Below are 19,496 nucleotides of genomic sequence, written 5' to 3'. Positions count from 1 at the left end.
AGCCGTGCTGGCCAGGCAGGGGGACCAGGTGAGCCCTCTTCCCACGCCTCTCAATCTCTTCATCCCTTCCCTTCACTTTCCTGTTCCGAGCATCTCGTATCCCTGCAGTTCTCTAAGTGACCCGTGCTGTCTGGGTGGTGGCCATTTACGAATACTTATTTTCTGATTTCAGCCTGCCAGGAAAAAAACATATTCAAATCATATTGTCTCTTTCATTTTAAAACATTGAACTATGCATTTTAAATTCTTTCGCCGAGCTGTAGTTGATTTTCTATCTTTCAGTAATGCAAGAAGAACACGTGCAGTTGTGCAATGCCGTACCTGCCAAAACGCAGACGTGTGTGTCACCGTCTGGTCAGTTCCTGCACGTCGTAATGGTTCCATGTGGAGTTAGTGTGTGTGCTGGTAGAACTCAACACGGCAGACGTCCGCTTTATTCATGAATATCCTTCCCATCAGCGGATGAATGAAAGGTTGAATGAGCGAGTGCGTCTCCATAATTGAAATTGTGAAGGTGGAATAAAGATCTCTTCATTCTTTATGTAATTCTTTATTCCCAGCTAAATTTCCTGTTGGATTCTCTCTTCCCAGCCAAATTCCCTGTTGGATTCTCTATTCCCAGCCAAATTCCCTGTTGGATTCTCTATTCACAGTCGAGTTCCCTGTTGGATTCTCTATTCACAGTCGAGTTCCCTGTTGGATTCTCTATTCCCGGTCGAGTTCCCTGTTGGATTCTCTATTCCCGGTCGAGTTCCCTGTTGGATTCTCTATTCCCGGTCGAGTTCCCTGTTGGATTCTCTATTCCCGGTCGAGTTCCCTGTTGGATTCTCTATTCCCGGTCGAGTTCCCTGTTGAGTTCTCTATTCCCAGTGGAATTCCTTGTCTCTCCCATCCTCCCATTTGTCTTTGTCCTCTCCTCCATTCACATTCCTCCTCTTGTTCTGGCTGTCTGCACCCACAGGACGTGAGTCTGCACTTTGTGCTGTCGGGCTGCCTGCACGTGTACCAGCGCATGATTGACAAGCAGGAGGACGTGTGCCTGTTCGTCACGCAGCCGGGCGAGATGGTGGGCCAACTGGCCGTGTTGACGGGGGAGCCCCTCATCTTCACCATCCGCGCTGTCCGCGACTGCACCTTTCTCAAGATCTCCAAGTCCGACTTCTACGAGTGAGCGCCGTCCAGATGGGCCGCACCGCCCCGGGTCCGTGAAGGACCATAAGAATTGCATATGTGTTTTAGAATAACCAACACGTGCGGTCATTTATAATGAGCGACCTTTGAGATAAGTGGTAGTTTGTGAGGTGCGTATACCACACATCCTTGACGAGGCAGAACGTGCTGTTAGTTCCCTTTTTCAGAACCTCACGGCTGAGAAAACGGAAGCTGCGCATGTTCTGTCTTCGTGCTCTCATTGAACTTCAAAACTCCTCGCAGACAGAAGGTGTACCAAGAACCGGGAACTGTGTTAAATGTCTGTCCGCACGTTTCGATCCAGCTGCTATAGCATTCTGGAGCAAAGAGTCGTCACAGTGATGGCTGTTTTGGGTCAGATATTAAAAACTGATCTAGGTATGGAATTCTTATTTTGAGATGCTATTTGACTGCTGTTTTTTTTTTTTCCCCCATTTAGCTGGTCAAATGTTGTCTTCTGGAGTGGATTAACTCATGGAATTGAGTTAACCCTTGTACTGTGTACTTCCTGAAATAGCCAATAGGAAAGCCCCGTTTCAGGCTAGTCAAAAACACAGTCATGTGACTGCTTAACTAGATACCAACTATGGGTGCCTTGACACAAGTATGGAAATTCTGAATTTGGATCGCATGTTACTTTTCATTGTCATTGTTCTGACGGCACATGGGCTCTCTACCGTCCTCTGTAGGATAATGCGGGAGCAGCCCAGTGTGGTCCTGAGTGCGGCACACACTGTGGCCATCCGCATGTCTGCCTTTGTGAGGCAGATGGACTTCGCAATAGACTGGATGGCTGTGGAGGCGGGGCGCGCCCTCTACAGGTATTTAATACTACAGTGACTTACAAGCACTACTACTGCCATTAGCAGTACTTCTCTTATTATGCTAAACTACTATTGCTAATAGTAGCAGCATCAGGAATACTGTTCATGCTTAGAACCCAGCCTTTAGTAGTAGTGCTATTAAATTACTGTGATTCTGGTAGACTTATAAACTGTTCTGTTGTGCTGAGGTTTTTTTGTGTGCGAGTTTGTGTGTCGCTGCTCTCTTGTAGGCAGGACGATCAGTCAGACTGCACCTACATTGTCCTGAACGGCCGTCTGCGCTCCGTCATCCGGAAGGCCAATGGGAAGAAGGAACTGGTGGGGGAGTATGGAAGAGGAGACCTTATCGGGGTGGTGAGCGTACTGGGAGGGGGAATATGGAATTGTTGTATGTCTGTTTACTGTAGGGTGTTGTAGGTCTGTTTTCTAACATCTGTCTGGCTATCAGGTAGAGGCATTGACCAGGCAACCCCGGGCAACCACAGTGCATGCAGTCAGAGACACAGAACTGGTTAAGCTGCCAGAGGGAACCCTGAACAACATTAAGAGGCGTTATCCTCAGGTTTCAGACACACACACACAGTCACACACACTCACTCACTCACACACATGAACACACACACAACACATATAATGGCTACAAATAATTATGATGTGCACTGACATAATTGTGTGTGTGTGTGTGTGCGCGCGCATGTGTAGGTTGTTACTCGGCTGATCCATCTATTGGGCCAGAAGATCCTTGGGAACCTTCAGCAGACGCGTGGACCTTTCTCAGGTGGAAAAAATGAAGGCTGTCACCATGCTGATATCATCAGTACATGTGTGAAATGTACTTCATTTAAACCTTTAGCCAGTTAGTCACCACTGGCCCAATGGTTGCACAATTATGTAATAATTATTTGTCAGCAGTGTTCTTGGTTAAGATGGGGAACTTTCAAAGAGGCGACGTTTCCCCGTTTTGCGAATCTTTCTCGTTCCGCCTTAAGCCCTTAAGAGTAGAGTGGTTAATGAAGGTTTCCTGTCTCATCTGTGACTGGCCTGACCCCAGGCTCAGCACTGGGTCTACCCAGCATGCCGTCCAGCCCTGATGTCACCAACCCAGCCAGTAACCTCTCCACTGTGGCTGTACTTCCTGTTTGTGACGAAGTACCGATCAACGCGTTCAACCTGGAGCTCAGCCATGCCCTCAGCGCCATAGGTATTTATGCCTCCTCTCAGTGTGTAGACATCCATCACAATGTCATCAAATACGTTTTTGAAGCATGGAAACCGAGTTGTAGTGATGGAACTGGAGAACAGGAGATGTGAGAGCTAACTCGGGTTTGAGGCAGCGTGACTTGACTCCAGCACTGCCTCCTGCCATAACAAACTCCTGGCTTCGCTTTAGGTCCCACGCTGCTACTGACGAGCGACATTATAAAGGAGAGGCTCGGTGCCTCAGCCTTGGACAGGTGAGCGTGATGACCTGATCAGGTGTATCGTCGGCATGCAGGGGCGGGTGTTTTCAGAGGGCACACTGTCTGCTCCGGCTGAAACCCTTCATTTTCTGTACTCTCTCTCTCTCTCTCTCTCTCTCTCCCTCCCAGCATTCATGAGTACAGGTTATCTGGCTGGTTGGCCCAGCAGGAGGACATTAACCGCATAGTTCTGTACCAGACAGACAACAGTATGACTCCCTGGACCCAGCGCTGCATCAGGCAGGCAGACTGCATCCTCATTGTGGGCCTGGGGGACCAGGAGCCCACTCTCGGCCAGGTGTGTGTGTGTGTGTGTGTGTGTGTGTGTGTGTGTGTGTGTGTGTGTGTGTGTGTGATCCTATCAGCTCGTATATAACACACATGCTTTTGTCGTCCTCACGCCGTCCTGGTCCCGTGGTCCCGCGCTGTAGCTGGAGCAGATGCTGGAGAACACAGCGGTGCGGGCCCTGAAGCAGCTGGTCCTGCTGCACCGTGAAGACGGGCCGGGCCCCTCCAGAACCGTGGAGTGGCTGAACATGCGCAGCTGGTGTTCTGGTCACCTGCACCTCAGGTGCCCCCGCCGGGTCTTCTCCCGTCGCAGTCTTACCCGACTGGTAAGAACTAGATAAATACAGCCACGCCCACCAGCACAGGAAGTGTTCCAGTAGGCTCCACATCCCAAATGTGGGAAATTAATGTACAGTGCCGTTTTACTGGCTGTTGTCCAGTACTTTTTCCTTGTTCCGAAGCCTGTGGTGTTATGAATATCACCAACGGTGATTCATGACCTGGGGTCTAAACGTCCCGTTCACTATACTCACACGTTAGGTACTAGACCTTCTTAGGTTTGCGTCAGATTGATGCCAAAGTAATGCTAAAATCTCTGAGTCTCAGAAGATGTTAGGCTTTAAGACTGTGTGTGTGTGTGTGTGTGTGTGTGTGTGTGTGTGTGTGTGTGTGTGTGTGTGTGTGTGTGTGTGTGTGTTTTATGTCACAGAGGGAGATGTATGAGAAGGTGTTTGAGAAGACCGCAGACCGACACAGTGATTTCTCCCGTCTGGCTCGAGTCCTCACGGGAAACAGCATTGCTCTGGTGCTAGGCGGGGGAGGGGCTAGGTGAGCAAAACCCGTCGCGTGTTTGTAATCCGGCCTCGGTCTTTCCCAGAATCCCATGTGGAACTGTCACTTTCTACTTTAAGGTATGAGGGGTTCTGCTTAATTAAAACTGAGGTTGGCATTTTAAAGCAGAGGAATGCACATTGTGTTTTGATTCTTTTAAATGCTGCACATCTGGTCAGCTGTCAGAAAACACTGCATTGATAATAAGAGCTGCTGGTAGAGTTACAGGACATCACAGTTTATTAGCTTGTGGCTCGACACGGACAAACGTGCGGGTTAACCGTTCCTGTTGACTAGGGGCTGCTCGCACGTGGGCGTGATCAAAGCCATGGAGGAGGCGGGGATTCCCATTGACTTGGTGGGCGGGACTTCAATCGGTTCTTTCATTGGTGCACTGTACGCAGAAGAAAGGAGTGCTGTTCGGGTGAAGCAGCGAGCGAGAGAGTGGTCGAAGGTAGGGCCTGACTTCCCCTTATATGTTGAGATGGAGACTGTCTAAGATCCCTAAGAGCGACGAGTGTCTGAACAGTATTTGTGCTCTGGATTTCACTTTAAGGGTGCCGTCTAGACTCTAGATTGTTGCCAGCTTTGATCACTAACTAACCTTTTCTTTCCTGCATCCTCAGGCAATGAACTCGGTGTTCAAAACAGTGCTGGATCTAACTTATCCCATTACCTCCATGTTCTCGGGCTCCGCTTTCAACACCAGCATTTCCAAAGTTTTCGAAGACAAGCAAGCTGAGGTGAGAGCTTGCATGCTGGAAATGACCTGGTAATTAAATTTGTGCTAATGTTAATGACAAACGGGCGTCTCTGTGCGCGACTCATGCTTTGTTTGGGTTCGTAGGACTTGTGGCTGCCTTATTTCAATGTCACCACTGACATCACAGCATCTGCGATGCGGGTACATAAAGACGGTGAGTTAGGGCTCGGTTACAGCCCCTCTGATTCACTCTGATTCAGTCTGATTGAGTCTGCTTCAGTCACTCTGATTCAGTCTGATTGAGTCTGCTTCAGTCACTCTGATTCAGTCTGACTGAGTCTGCTTCAGTCACTCTGATTCAGTCTGACTGAGTCTGCTTCAGTCACTCTGATTCAGGCTGTCAGTCATCTTATTATTAGCAGTAATTTACCATGAAATATTTAGTATGAAAGAACTTGAAAATATTCTCCTGCTGAATATAAATAGAGGGGTTGCTCAGGATTCAGTATTCGAACCTTATGGTTTTAAATATAATAATATAGCAGGAAATGTAGACAGTCGAGGCACATTTTCTTCTCATTTTTTCGAATTTGTAGCTTCTGCTAAATTTGTTATTTAAATCGACTGAGTCTAATTACAATCTACTAAACTAGTTAACAAGCTTCAGTTTAATCCACTGAATTCTAACTGAATTTGTCACAATAACCCTCTAATAAAAAATACAGGTACAAACGTAAGCATTATTCAAAGTGATAAAATGAATTTGTAATATTTGTTTTTTATTAATAAGCGTACTGTGAGAGCTTGTGGGGAAGTCAGGGAGTGAATTGTGCCACATGTTCTGTGGATGTATTGTGTTTTGAATGAGGATACCAAATGGGATCCATTATTACACTGTGAGATCTGGAGAATGGTCATTCCATCTTGCTTCTCACACCATCCATCCTACTGAAGTGGTAACACACTCACGGACTCACTGATTGTCTTGCCTCTAGCCAGTTACTGCTCTTAGGATAACTGATCACTAATTTGAACATCCCCAAATCCAGATTAAGATAATCTATGAATAGGATGAAAATATCTAGTAATATGGGATCGACTCTTTTTTTTTTTTTTTTTTTTAACTCATTCTGGCCTTTTTAAATGACTACTTTAATGAAATCCGGCGATAATACAGCTTTGCTTGGTGATGTGTCGGATTTGGGGATGGGGTCTGTCCGTCCGTTCACCATGTTTCACCTGTTTGGCTTGTGAGCCTGGCATGACTTGGCATGAATTACTAATAGCATGTTTGAGGCTCGTCCCTCTCTCTCTCTCTCGCTCCCTCCCTCCCTCTCTCCCTCCCTCCTTCTTTTCTACCTCCTGCTTCATTCGCTCAAACTGTGCTTTGGTGTGGTAGAGGTTTATTTTTCTCAACCAGTCACATTCATTTGGCCTGTCTCTTTTTTTTTTTTTTTTTTTTATTAATTAATTAATTGATTTCTTTTATTGGCATCATAGACCACACTTTTCAAGCTAGAATTATGTACATAAATACTTAGAATTCCATCTGTTAATTAGCCATCAGAGCACAGAGTGGCAGTAGTGCTTCTATATAGTTTGCTTGTAGGACAGTGGGGAAAAGCTGTTCCCTGTAGAAGGATCTGGAACATTACCCAGCGTTTTCCACATGGCCATTAATATCACTACCTTACCCTGGTCTCAGAGTGTCCTGCTGTAGTTTTGCTCACTTTGCTCTAACCCCCAGACATGACAGAGGAGACATCATGTCACGGGTCTAAGTTCAAACACTGTAGCGGCACTGAACAGCATCTGTGGCTGTTGCATTTTGGGTCAAGTCGGTCTTGTCCATCAGAGGATGTTTCATAGTCCAGGAGACCTCCATATCTGTACATTTTGGCTCTCAGTCACAATAACTCAGTAGATCTTTTGTATAATTTAATCAGATTTTGAGTAATTTAATGATTTGGTCTACAGTAGCACAGAATTCTTATTGATGTGAAAAATGAAGGTGACATAATGTAATAGTTTCATGCAATACATGTATAGATTACCCATGTTTTTATTTTATATTTTATCTGTATTTGTTAATAAGTGGCCTATAGATTGTGTTCTCTCTCTCTCTCTCTCTCTCTCTCTCTCTCTCTCTCCCTCTCCTTTCCCTCATTCCTCCTTTGGTGTCCTAGTGTTTGGCTTAGAGTTGACTCATCTTTAACCACTATTGTTTGCTAATGCCATATATTTCTCTCCATATATAAACAACACACCCCTCAGAACCTTAACCAAAGGGACACGTCGGGATACTAATGAGACAACATTTTTGAAAAAGCCACTAACCGCATTCAACGGTTTTTAAACACTAGTGCCAGCCAGCTTCCGTGCGTGGCTTGCCTCGTATGTTGGCGGGACAGGCAGCGTTAGAAGAATGACGGGCTTTGTGTACTGAGCACTTTTGCAGATGTTCTTTGCCTCTTCTTCCTTGCTCACTCATTTGCATCTTCTCATTCCGTGTTTGTGCTTTTATTTCTCTCACCTCCCCACACCTTTTTCTCCTTTGTGTCATGACGTGCCTTTCTTTATCTTCCGGTCCCTCCTGTCTTTCAGCTCTCTCTCTCTCTTTCTCTCTTTCTCTCTCTCTCTCTTTCTCTCTCCCTTCCTCTCTTTCTCTCCCTCCCTTCCTCTCTTTCTCTCCCTCCCTCTCTTTCTCTCTTTCTCCCCCCTCTCTCACTCTCTCTCTCTCTCTCTCTCTTTCTCTCTCTCTCTCACACTCTCTCCCTCCCTCCCTCTCTCACACACACACTCTCTCTCTCTTCCCCCCTCTCCCTCTTTCTCTCTCTCTCTCTGTCTCTCTCTCTCTCTCTCCCTCTTTCTCTTTCTCTCTCCCTCTCTCTCTCCCTCCCTCTCTCTCCCTTCCTCCCTTTCTTTCTCTCTCTCTCCCTGTGTCCCGTCTGTTTTTGATGCCCCTCTCCATCTTCATTTTTGCCAGGCTGTGTGTGGCGCTATGTTAGAGCCAGTGCCTCCTACACCCCTTATTTACCTCCTCTCTGCGACCCCAAGGACGGCCACCTCCTCGTTGATGGTTGCTATGTAAACAATGTCCCAGGTCAGCAAATCCCGTCCCGATCCTTACCAACCCAACGACCAGCTTCCTTCAAGTGACCCCCCCCCCCCCCCCCGAAACAAACAATCAAACAAACAAACAAAAACAGAACAACCCACAACCTCCAGGCCGGCCGTTCGGTCCCCCTGCCCGTTCTTTCGGGTGCGGAATGTCAGACATCGGGAATCCATGGCTTGGAAGGAAAGATTAAAGTGTCCAACATGAGATGGAGCAGAAAGGAGTGATGCTGTGCTGTCGTTGGACCGTTTTTAATGCCTCTGAAGGTGTCATTTGACCAAAGAAGCAAATGGCTACCAATGAGTGACCATAACCAGCGCCCGTCACTTCCGTAATGCCTGTCGTCCCATTCGTTGTTAGCAAAGTTAGCTTTTTTTTTTTGCTCAACATGTTACACTGATACTAGTTTTGAAGTTTCCCTTTCTAGTTGGTCAGGGACGCTTGGCCCTCACCTGGCTTGCCCTGCGCTATAACGAAGGGGTGTGGCGTGTGGTTGTGCGTATAGTCTGCACGTACGGCATTACGTCTGCGTCGCCACTAACCTGCCAGCTTTGTTCTTCTGCTGCCTTCTGACTAAACAACAGCAAAAAGAAAAGACAATGTAATCACATGGAATCACTTATATAGGATCAGTTCATATTGGAAAATTGGACCATGGATCAGGAATAAGCTTTGTACACATGATCATGATCCCGTTTTACAGCTGGGAGCAGGCCAGGGGGGTTTTCAGAGACTAGAGGACGATGCATCATTTATGGCACATCAGTGGGTTAGTGAGGCATAAATGGGACACCTTTTGGTCATTTATGTGTTCTTGTCCTTATCTTTGGAAGGACCAGAAAGTGTTTTAAAAAGCTCATGTCCACTGGTCTGTCTCCTGTCCCTGAACATGTGCATGTTTCCTAGTGGCAGACTACCAGCTTTGCTTCCACCCTGCAGCGCTGCTGTTTGCTTGGCAGAGTTTGTGCGTCTGTTTAATCATCTTCCTGTGTTCGTTGTTTAGCGCTCCCTTCAATATGTGTTTAGGGTTCTAAAAAAATGAAAGAACTAAAATAGGGAAGTTGCATTAAAGGAAAAAATCTTCTCTGGTTGTTACAGTTCTCCTCAGTAATATGGCTACTTAACAGATGCAGCTCAGACTTCTCACTTGTTCACTGGTTTAATTTTGGCACGTTTCGCTTGCATTCCCTCCACGCGCTGAGCACATCTGTCTCCTTTATTCTGTTTCTCTGTGGAGCCCCCTCTCTCCTTCCAACCCATGTTACTGCCACACCTCTCCTGCCACCTGCTGTTTGCGACCAGTACTGCGATCAGCACAGGCCGGGGCTGGCTGGCCCCGACATGTTCACTGAGACGATTAGCAATCTTGACCCATCAGACCTCTCTGGTTCCAACTGAAGTGTTGGGGAATATTACTGCATGTCAGACACAACCCAGCTGTCAGACAAGATGTGTAGTGCTTTGTTTTGAGCAAATAACAGAGGACCTCCCTTCACGTAACGCCACGTTTGCTTTGGGATTAAATTGCAAGAAAAAAAAAGGTCTCGAAGGAATTCTTTGGAAAATGCAGTTGGGAGCTCCACAAGGACACAGAGAGTGTTTGATGGGGTCAGAGTGTCTTTGTATCTACTACTTCTTCAGAAAATGAATGTTATCCCTGCCTTTGTCTTATACAGTCTCTCTCTCTCTCACACACACGCACGCACACACGCGCGCGCACACACACACACACACACACACACACACACACACACACAAGGCAGGGTTACCCATGGCTCCACGCTTCCACGCGCCATCCGTGGGGTGACCATTGTGGTGTTTCCACCCCGCGGGACCGTGCGCTTCTAACCCGCCTGCTGCCAGGCCAGCCAGACGTCCTGCCTGCTACCTACTGTAGAGTTCATTAAGAGATTATATATCCCCCCCCTTCCACCCCATGTGGCAGGCTCTCTGTGGCGCTATGTGAGGGCGAGCATGACCCTGTCCGGGTATCTGCCGCCCCTATGCGACCCCAAAGATGGCAACCTGCTCATGGATGGCGGATACATCAACAACTTACCAGGCAAGTGCTGTCCACCCCAACCCCACCCACCTCTGCCCTTCAAACGCCCTTCAAACGCCCTTCAAACGACCTTCAAACGCCCTTCAAACGCCCTTCAAACTTCCACCTGGCCAAGTCTCCCATTGTAAGGGGGGATGCAGGAGGAAAGAAACGACTCGGTCAGCTGAACTGTTGAGTTGTGGGTTGTGAATAGACTGGGCAGGTTTCCACAAAACCATCACAGCGTTGAGATGGTGTTTGCCAACAAAGAGAATGTGTAAATGTTGGCTGCTCCACTGTTTTACACTGGTCTTTATGCTTTGATGGTTGCTGGAAACCCGGCCCCTCCGGTTGCGGGTAAGTAGTGTGTTTAATCTGTGATTATGGAGATGAATAAGCAAGAGGTTTCACATTTGCCATCGGAGTTTGCCCATAAAAATTATTTGCTATAATAAGTAAATAATAAAAATCTATAATAAATAATAAAATCAATCACGCCGTATCGTTGATGCAAAGCTCCAATGGTCTCTCAGTGCCAACAGCACCCCCTTGTGGTGAATTAAGCGCCAATGCTCTCTCTCAGTGCTAACAGCACCCCCTTGTGGTGAGTTGTGTTAAACGCGAGTGAGTTAGCGAGTGTATGCTGAGCTTCAGATGGCAAACGTGTCACAGGTTATGCGCTGTCCAAGGTGACAGTGGGACATGAGATGAGATCATTTTTATTCTCATTCCCTGGCACATCTCCTCCAGCCGTCAAACGCGTTATCTTTAACACCATACGGCCACATCATTCCAGTAGTTTACCACGCCTTCAGTGCTGGATTGTGATTGGGCCAAAATTCAGTGCTGGTTTGTGATTGGACCAAAATTCAGTAAAACGTAAAATTGAAATTTTAAAGTTTAAACATGAATGGCAATTACAAAATCTGTTTGGTTACAAAATTAACGGAGTCACACACTAGACGCCACTGAACGTTACAGCCCAGATCAGACAGTACTACAGCGGGGTGTGTCTATTGTATAAATTAACACATGATTTTGATTCTGCATGTGGCAATACTGGTTTTACTGTTTAAATTTCTTCTATGGTTGAGTTCAGTTTATTATTATTATTATTATTATTATTATTATTATTATTATTAACATTTGTAATTCAGTGTAATATTGACTTGACTAAACGTTATTGTAATATGCAGACATCACAGACTCATGTATATGGAACTGATATTTTTGTAAGGTCTTTTATTTCGTATTGGGAATGAAAGAGGCATTGACTGGGAATACAGTTTATACAAAAACACTTGGTTTTTGTCCTTGTTTTGAAGGCCATCCATATCCCGAGATATGGACAGTCCTAAGCAGGCGATCTTTTTCGTTCCATGCTTAGCCGTCGCTCGGTTTCCGAGCGTTTTCCCAGTCTCTTGGCTCTCTCATTCCCAGCACGCACCAGCAAGCTGCGCAGACCCTGCAGAGTGGGACGCTGGTGAGGAAGGTGAGCGGCGCGAGCTCTCCGTGGTCTGCGTGCAGCGTCCTGGTGGGCGTGGCTTGTTTGATCGGAAAAAAACTCCATGCTGTACCGTTTGTGACGCAATAATAGCGGGGACGTTCCCTTCACCCTGCTGCTCCTCGGATGCACGTGTGTGTGTGTGTGTGTGTGTGTGTGTGTGTGTGTGTGTGTGTGTGTGTGTGTGTGTGTGTGTGTGTGTGTGTGTGTGTGTGTGTGTGTGTGTGTGTGTGTGTGTGTGCGCGTGCATGCGTGCTCCACAGCGGACATTGCTCGGAACATGGGTGCCAAAACGGTGATCGCCATCGACGTGGGCAGCCAGGATGAGACCGACCTCTGTAACTACGGCGACAGCCTGTCCGGCTGGTGGTTGCTGTGGAAACGGATCAATCCATGGGCGGAGAAAGTGAAGGTGGGGAGGGGCGAGTAAAACGGTTGCTGACTGGTTAGCGGCTGAGCTGTGTGTAGAGCAGACTGCAATGAAAGGGCTGCACTGCCAAGCAGAAACAGCCTGGGCCTGTCTGTCTAAAAAATCTGAGAATAAAACTGATCTGGGATCTGCTTATCCCTTGTTTGATTAGGATAGGAAGAGCAAAACCAGGTCTCAGAACAGCTGCTTTCCTGCTGGCTGTTTTAATTCATATTTTTGAATGAGAACGAGCGTTTTATGTGAAGCCACAGAAGCAGCAGCAGCCTGGTCTACCAATAAGCTAAACCGCCCTAAAGGAAACTGCTCGTAGTCTTAAGGCACGGATCAGTGAGGCAGAGGGACGGTCTGTCGTGACAGGTTCCCGACATGGCTGAGATCCAGTCGCGGCTGGCCTACGTGTCATGCGTACGGCAGCTGGAGGTGGTCAAAAAGAGCGGCTACTGCGAGTACATCCGGCCGCCCATCGACCGCTTCAAGACCATGGACTTCGGCAAGTTTGACGAGATCTATGTGAGTGCGCACAGAACCCCTCGCACAAACACTGACCTTTCGCCACAACCCTGTCACGTAGTAACGCGCGCCTGTTCTCCGCGCGCAGGACGTGGGCTACCAGCACGGTAAGCTGCTGTTCACCGGCTGGGCGCGTGGTGACATCATCGAGAACATGCTCAAGGACCACCGCTCGGCCGACTACAACGACAGCAAGAAGGCCGACGTGAGTCCCGCCGCCTTCCCTCTTTCAGTGCAACCTCTGATCTGAGATCAGTACCCGCCTCCTACGTTTCCGACAGCAAAAAGCCCATAGGCGGCAGGCATCCGACTCAGGATCAGCCGATTCTTCTGCGTGGTGGTGGTGGTGCGTAAGCGTGCATGGATTCCATTGGTGTTTTTTTTTGTTTGTTTGTTTGTTTGTTTGTTTTTTGGTTGCCGGGGAAGAGCTACACGTGTCCTGGTGCTGACTTCACCGACCTGGCTGAGATTGTGTCCAGGATCGATCCAGTGCTGAGCTACATGGGAGCAGATGGTAACGTCACATCAGTGATCCCTTCTGGTGACGTGCTGGTGCCATGGTAGTGTGTGCTGCGCTGGGACGAGTGTGTCGGGTGCAGCAGTGCCGTGGCGAGGTTATTATTTAATATAGACAGAGTGCGTGTGTGTGTGTGTGCGCAGCAGAAGAGTCTGATGGTCTCACAGAATATGAGGAGGACGGGATGGACACAGTGAGGGAGGAGGAAGGTGAGGAAGAAGAAGATGAGGCTGACGATCCCGAAGACCACTCACCCGGAGACTGGGGCGCTAATAGTGTCTTTCAGGAAGTGAGGGAAATCGCGCGCGCACACACACACACACACGCGCACGCGCGCACACACAGACCAGGAGAGTTTATAGTTGAGTGCTTTAAATGGTGAAAAAATGTATAATGGCTAAATATTTGTTTCCTGATAAACTATGGTTTCTCCAAAATATGAGTTTATAGTATGTCCCTGTTTGTTGTAAATGCTTTGCGTGTATGTGTGTGCGCGCAGGACGAGAACAAGTCCATCCGTCAGAGGAGAAGTAATCCCAGCGACTCAAACACGTGCTCTGAGCTGTCCGACTGCTGACAGGAAGTGATGTGCCGCCATCGCCAAGAGGCATGAAACAGAAGCAGAGCCCCCTGTGCAGTTCCGGAGTGGATGGGTGGAGAGGAGAGTTGGAGGAAGATGGAGAGAGATCGACCAAAGATAACCCTGCTGTGTAAAGTACAGCACCACCACTAAACCCAAGCGCAGAGCCACAGTGTGGCGTGCGCTCCATTTGGTTGGGCCTTTCTCACTGCAGCACTTAATGAGTGGTGGGGGTCCATAATAGGAGGTAACTCTACCTTCATTTAGCAGTTCTACTAAACCCCACCCCCCCAAAAAAACCCACCAGTCCCAGGCAACGGCCTCAGTGATTGCAAAGAATTTCTACTGTCCTGGTCATGTCCTTGTTTCATCTGCTGTGGCAACTGTCTATCACCACTGTTGGAACGCTGTGTGTGTGTGTGTGTGTGTGTGTGTGTGTGTGTGTGTGTGTGTGTGTGTGTGTTTGTTTGTGTGGGGAAATAGTTCTCTTAGAGGTGAGAGAATGTTCACAGTGCTAGAATGAACTACACTGTAAGCAGTCGCAAGTGGTTCTGGTATGTTCTGGAGTCCTTGAAACCTAGAATATTTGCTTCCATAAAACAGTGTGCATTTGGGTTTTTCTATCTTCAGGAAAGCAAATGGTTAACTGCAGGCTATTGGCAAACCATCAGATCATCACCACTTGTTCTTTTCAGTATATCTTGCTAAAAATCTCCATGCCATTGTACATCCCATAATATGTTTAGGAAAGGTGCCTGTAACAGTAGAAGCAGGTTTTAATAATGGAATGGAAAGTGACAGGAGAGAGGCTGCAATCCAGCGTGGAGTATTTACTGCTGATACTGAGAATCATAGGAGTGATTTAATAATAGAAGGTTTGAGAAATGGAAAGAGCTTTAAGGTTATTTTAGAAGTGCAAAACCTAAAAAACCCCCATTTTTTTCCAGAGCCCAGTGCTATTTAAATGGTCAAATGCTTGGTTGTAGAGTGACGCGGGGGAAAAAAAAACCTGTGATGGACCTTCATGGGGAGCATAAGAATTTTAGCAATATCATGTCTCGGATTATTTTGTGAATTATGAACAGGTATTTTTGTGTACTTTCCCAAAAAAAAAAAACAAAAAACCTAGAAATTGTTACGTACAGTTAGCTCGACTGCTAGTAGGCTACCTTCAGAGGCTACCTTCAGTTATCTGTTGGATCACATTATGCAAGTGAGAAATTTTAATCTCATGCAACATATTTATTGATGAGGCAGAAATGTTTCCTCGTGTAGCAAATCTAGATTTATTTGAACTGGAATACAGATGAAGAGTTGGTGTGGAGAAAACGTGAGGACGTGCAGAAACGCATCACTACCCACAACGCTCGAGCTGAGCGCGGAGCAGGAAAGTAGTCCCGGGGAAATTGTAAAATATTAAGTTATATGCGCTCTGCTCGGGCCAAATATAAAATTTACTCAACAGACCAACATTAGCAATATATTACAGTTTAAAAAAGCGATCGTGAAATTCTACTTAATTTTATTCTACGGGAGGTAAATTATACACCATCTATAAACTAAAGCCAAGAATTGGCTAAGCACTTAAAAATCATTTTAAATTAAGTCTGAATACTGAGAAAATGGGATTTTTTTTTAAGTTTAGCACTGTAAAATTCCTTTACTGCGTTATGAAAACTGGACCTGGACTATGAGTTGTATGTAAGGACTTGCAGACTGTCATGCTGGCTCAGCCTTGGGACAGCATGTTGTTCTGCAGAAGCTCTAGCACGTCTGGTCTTGGTGGATCAGCAAATCACAAATGAATCCATCATTTGTCATGCTTCTTAAAGAAGATAATGGGACAAAAATGAATTGTAAAATAATGTTGAACAAATCGCAAAAAAACCCCACGAAATGTATGGAGTGTGTGTGTGAGAGAGAGATTTTGAGGGAAACCACCTTAAAATGCTTTAGTTTTTAATGAGAATTGAAAGACAAAGCGTTTGTTAGCATTATGCATATAAGATCACTAACTGGGTAGCGTTGGCTTTATGCAAATGGAATTTAATTCATTAATGCTACTGTTAATGACGCTGGTTAATGCCTCTCACTTTCCTCATGTCGCTGGCCTTGTTCTGTGTGTGCTGTGGCTTTAGTCTGCCTTCAGCTGCTATGCTGCTTGCGTTTCTCAGCAGGATTCCTTTAGTTACTGCACATATTCACACAGCCAGAATGGGCACAGCGAGCACCTTCCTCAGTTGTGTGCTGGGGACCACAGGAGCTCTGGGATGTTGTGGGTCCTTTAACTGTCTGCGAGCAAGCATTTGCCCAGTTTTGATAGCCTAAGTCTGAAAAAACACAAGGAATGAACACTAACTTTGGTGTTGGCATAAGTTGTTCCAGATGGGTCTTTTTTTTGGGGGGGGGGGGGGGTGTTTCAGATATTTTTATTCACGTCAAGGTTTGCCAATTATTTTTTATTTAATATTGACTTTTTAAAATACATTTCTAATCATTGAAACAGCCTGCACAACAGAAAAGAAGTTTGATGGACTAAACATTTCTGTTTAGGTTGCTTTAGCGTATTTTGCACTGATTATAAAGAGAAATCTATTTATAGTGGTCTAAAGGTTTTTGTTTGCAGTTCTACATCAAGTTGACTGGTTCTGTAATGGATGATTTACACAATGGAAATAGTAAAAATTACTAAATAAATAAATCTTAACTCCTCTTAAACAATCCAGTCTAAATCTCTTCTTTTACTGCTATATTACCATGAACCTGAACTGTAAGCCCAGTACTCGTTTTCAGGGTTGCGTTCACTTGCTGTATAGCGAAGACCAAAAGAAAAGTGACCAGTGCTTTGGAGGGTTTTTGTATTTATTTGTATTAAGTTTTTTAATGTTTTTTTTCCCTTTTTCTCAAAAAAATCCTGAGGTATTCACAATATAATGGCATTTATTTCATTTGAAATATTAAGGAAAAAGACTAAAATATATAAATGAATAATGAAAAGAAACACAAAAGCATAGATAAAGCTGTAATGGTTGTGTCTTCTATAAAACAAGAGTTTGGGATTTTTGTTCCTTATAATAACAAAAAAAACTATTTGAAATTTAAGCCTAGCTGATGACACTGTTAAAAGGTCTCATTTACTATACCAAATTTGTTAAACTAAACCAATCCCAGTAGACATCACTTTTATAAGACAGAAAAATTAAGATAACTACAGTTGTCGTTGGCATGAAAGCATTTTTATCAGTGAAATTGTACAGTTTTGGGATATCTGAGTTACAAAGATGCCAACAACAGCAAAGTGGGTATACAAGCTAAATCACTGCCACTAATTTTGACAGAGTTAACTACCTGTCCTGTGGAAGAGAGCAGGCTATTTGAATTAAACGGAATTAGCCCATTCAAACAAACAGCGCCGTTTTCTACAACCTCATCTTTCCAATTCAAACAGATGTTTAAACTTAAAATAATTCTAGATTTCATTAGTCTGAATTGAACAGATGTTGGAGAATTTAAAAACAGATCTGTGTGCCATCACATTTTATAAAAACTCCAGTGCAACAGCAGCTATGAATGGTAACATTTTTGCACAAAGACACATTCTAACCATTTAACTCAATACAGCATTGGAGAGCCCATAATGGCTCAAGAGAACATGAGAACCAACACAGATGAAGCTGAGACGTGATCAACAAACGAGACAGCAAGAAGAAGAAAATTAAAAAAATGAAAAGACGTCGACATTACAGGGTGAAAAACTGGGTCCTCAGCTTGGGAAAAAAAAGACAGAAAAAGACACACCCTTGACATGACGTTCCTGAAGAAAAACACAAATCTTTACGGTTGATGCCCATCGACTCAGAACACCATGATGTCTTTGTTCAATTTGGTGCGATATTAACCCTGAAGATAACAGTAATATAATAAAAGCAACAATATATATCACATTAAAACAAAAGTTTCAATGGATTGAAACAAAGCCTAAAAAAAAGCATTTTGCTTTTCTAAAATGTATAAAAGACTAACTTTCTAATTCATTCTTCACTCGCATGCAAAATGCTAGTGTCATGTAGGAACTTAAACATGACAATGGATCCCAGACCTATACAAATAACATCAACAGCTTGAAATCAAGCAAAAATAACAGATTAAAACAAGGTAAAAAGACATAAAAAGCCAAAAGTGTGTCTTTTTCTAAAAACACAATTCAACATGTTGCAAAAAAGGTGTATATGTGTGTGTATGTGTATTATATATATATGTATTTTATATATATATATATAAAATATAAATATATATATATATATTTTTCTTTACACATACACACACAAAAATCATAAATAAAGATAGTTTTATGCACCCTCCCCAATCCCACTCCCAATAAAAGTATAAAATCAATGGCAGTTACATCCGAGATCATAACATGCAATTGATATACATACAGCACTGGACACTACACCCCGTTTAGTTCCCCGACTGTAATCCCACTGTGCCCCCCATCCCCCACCCAGCCCGATACAATCTTAAATATGTGTCAGCTCATTCAAAAACAAATACACTAAACAGAAAAGGATAAACACTTTTCTTTCTAACGATCTTTAATTTCCACGCTAACTGAAGGCAAAAAGAGAAGGGGGGAAAAAAAAAACAAAACAACAAACCTCCTTGGGACAAAAGGAAAAGGAACCAAGAGATGATTTTTAAATCCTCTCTAACTGCAGATTAACTGTAGTAGCCCCACACACACACACACACACACACACACACACACACACACACACACACACACACACACACACACACACACTTTAGGGGTAAAGCAAGCTGACGTGAGTTTGAGTGAATGCATAGTGAATATTTGGTTTACTTACAGATGGGTAAATTAAAAACTCCCATCATACTGCAACAGAGTAGCACATGCCTGAGAGAGAAAAAACAAACAAGTGTGACACCAACCACCCCCCCCCCCCACCACCAAAGCAGCGGCTTAATATCTTCTTTTCATCTTATGGTTGACGTGATGTACTGCTACTGCCATAGTAAATGAATCAAGATGCAACCCTTTCCATTCTAATTTAACAAACATACACGCACATGTTCAAAAGTTTAAAAATTACAAATAAATCAAAAGTAAACCTCAAAAATTTTTTTTTAAAAAATCATAAAATAGAACTAAAATTGGAAGAAAATTACAACAGCAAAAAAAAAAAAAAAACATTTGAAAATAAATCACACCAATAAAAACTTTACATGATGTGTGTGTGTGTGTGTGTGTGTCTCAGAACAATGAACAAAACGGTACATCAAACCCCTCATGACAGTGCTAAAAGATTCAGTCATGATAATTTCTTATTCACAAATTTTGGTTTCAGGGGGCTAAAAGGATTAGAAATCCACACGCTTTTCCATTATAGTGAGTGAGTGAGTGTGTGTGTGTGTGTGTGTGTGTGTGTGTGTGTGTGTGTGTGTGTGTGTGTGTGTGTGTGTGTGTGTGTGTGTGTG

The 19,496-nt window shown here is 44.7% G+C and overlaps 1 protein-coding gene across 10 annotated transcripts in view; it reads left to right on the top strand.

Annotated features, from left to right (window-relative positions):
• pnpla6 (patatin-like phospholipase domain containing 6) overlaps nt 1-16,416 on the top strand; it is a 27,048-nt gene extending 10,632 nt beyond the window's left edge. For 4 of the 10 annotated variants that reach the window (XM_035534960.2, XM_035534961.2, XM_035534963.2 and 1 more), the window contains 22 exons: nt 1-28; nt 962-1,167; nt 1,881-2,012; nt 2,246-2,369; nt 2,464-2,577; nt 2,718-2,793; nt 3,067-3,216; nt 3,406-3,469; nt 3,605-3,773; nt 3,907-4,089; nt 4,473-4,591; nt 4,892-5,048; nt 5,221-5,337; nt 5,442-5,511; nt 8,284-8,400; nt 10,361-10,477; nt 12,224-12,372; nt 12,748-12,900; nt 12,989-13,105; nt 13,327-13,414; nt 13,561-13,706; nt 13,917-16,416. The exon at nt 1-28 is cut by the window's left edge and continues 50 nt beyond it. In XM_035534960.2, the coding sequence (XP_035390853.1) occupies nt 1-28; nt 962-1,167; nt 1,881-2,012; nt 2,246-2,369; nt 2,464-2,577; nt 2,718-2,793; nt 3,067-3,216; nt 3,406-3,469; nt 3,605-3,773; nt 3,907-4,089; nt 4,473-4,591; nt 4,892-5,048; nt 5,221-5,337; nt 5,442-5,511; nt 8,284-8,400; nt 10,361-10,477; nt 12,224-12,372; nt 12,748-12,900; nt 12,989-13,105; nt 13,327-13,414; nt 13,561-13,706; nt 13,917-13,994 (2,674 nt within the window). In that variant the 3' untranslated portion in view covers nt 13,995-16,416. Of the gene's footprint in view, nt 29-961; nt 1,168-1,880; nt 2,013-2,245; nt 2,370-2,463; nt 2,578-2,717; nt 2,794-3,066; nt 3,217-3,405; nt 3,470-3,604; nt 3,774-3,906; nt 4,090-4,472; nt 4,592-4,891; nt 5,049-5,220; nt 5,338-5,441; nt 5,512-7,483; nt 8,260-8,283; nt 8,401-10,360; nt 10,478-12,223; nt 12,373-12,747; nt 12,901-12,988; nt 13,106-13,326; nt 13,415-13,560; nt 13,707-13,916 lie in introns of those variants that run through there. The other 6 variants (XM_035534962.2, XM_035534966.2, XM_035534967.2 and 3 more) reach the window with 6 other exon arrangements.
• Nucleotides 16,417-19,496: the final 3,080 nt, after the last annotated feature.

Source organism: Electrophorus electricus, chromosome 18 (genome assembly GCF_041902795.1).
Source record: "Electrophorus electricus isolate QZ-2024a chromosome 18, ASM4190279v1, whole genome shotgun sequence".
NCBI classification, from domain to species: Eukaryota; Metazoa; Chordata; class Actinopteri; order Gymnotiformes; family Gymnotidae; genus Electrophorus; species Electrophorus electricus.
The sequence above is the reverse complement of the archived record's forward strand: the minus strand, read 5'-3'. Positions and strand labels throughout refer to the sequence as shown.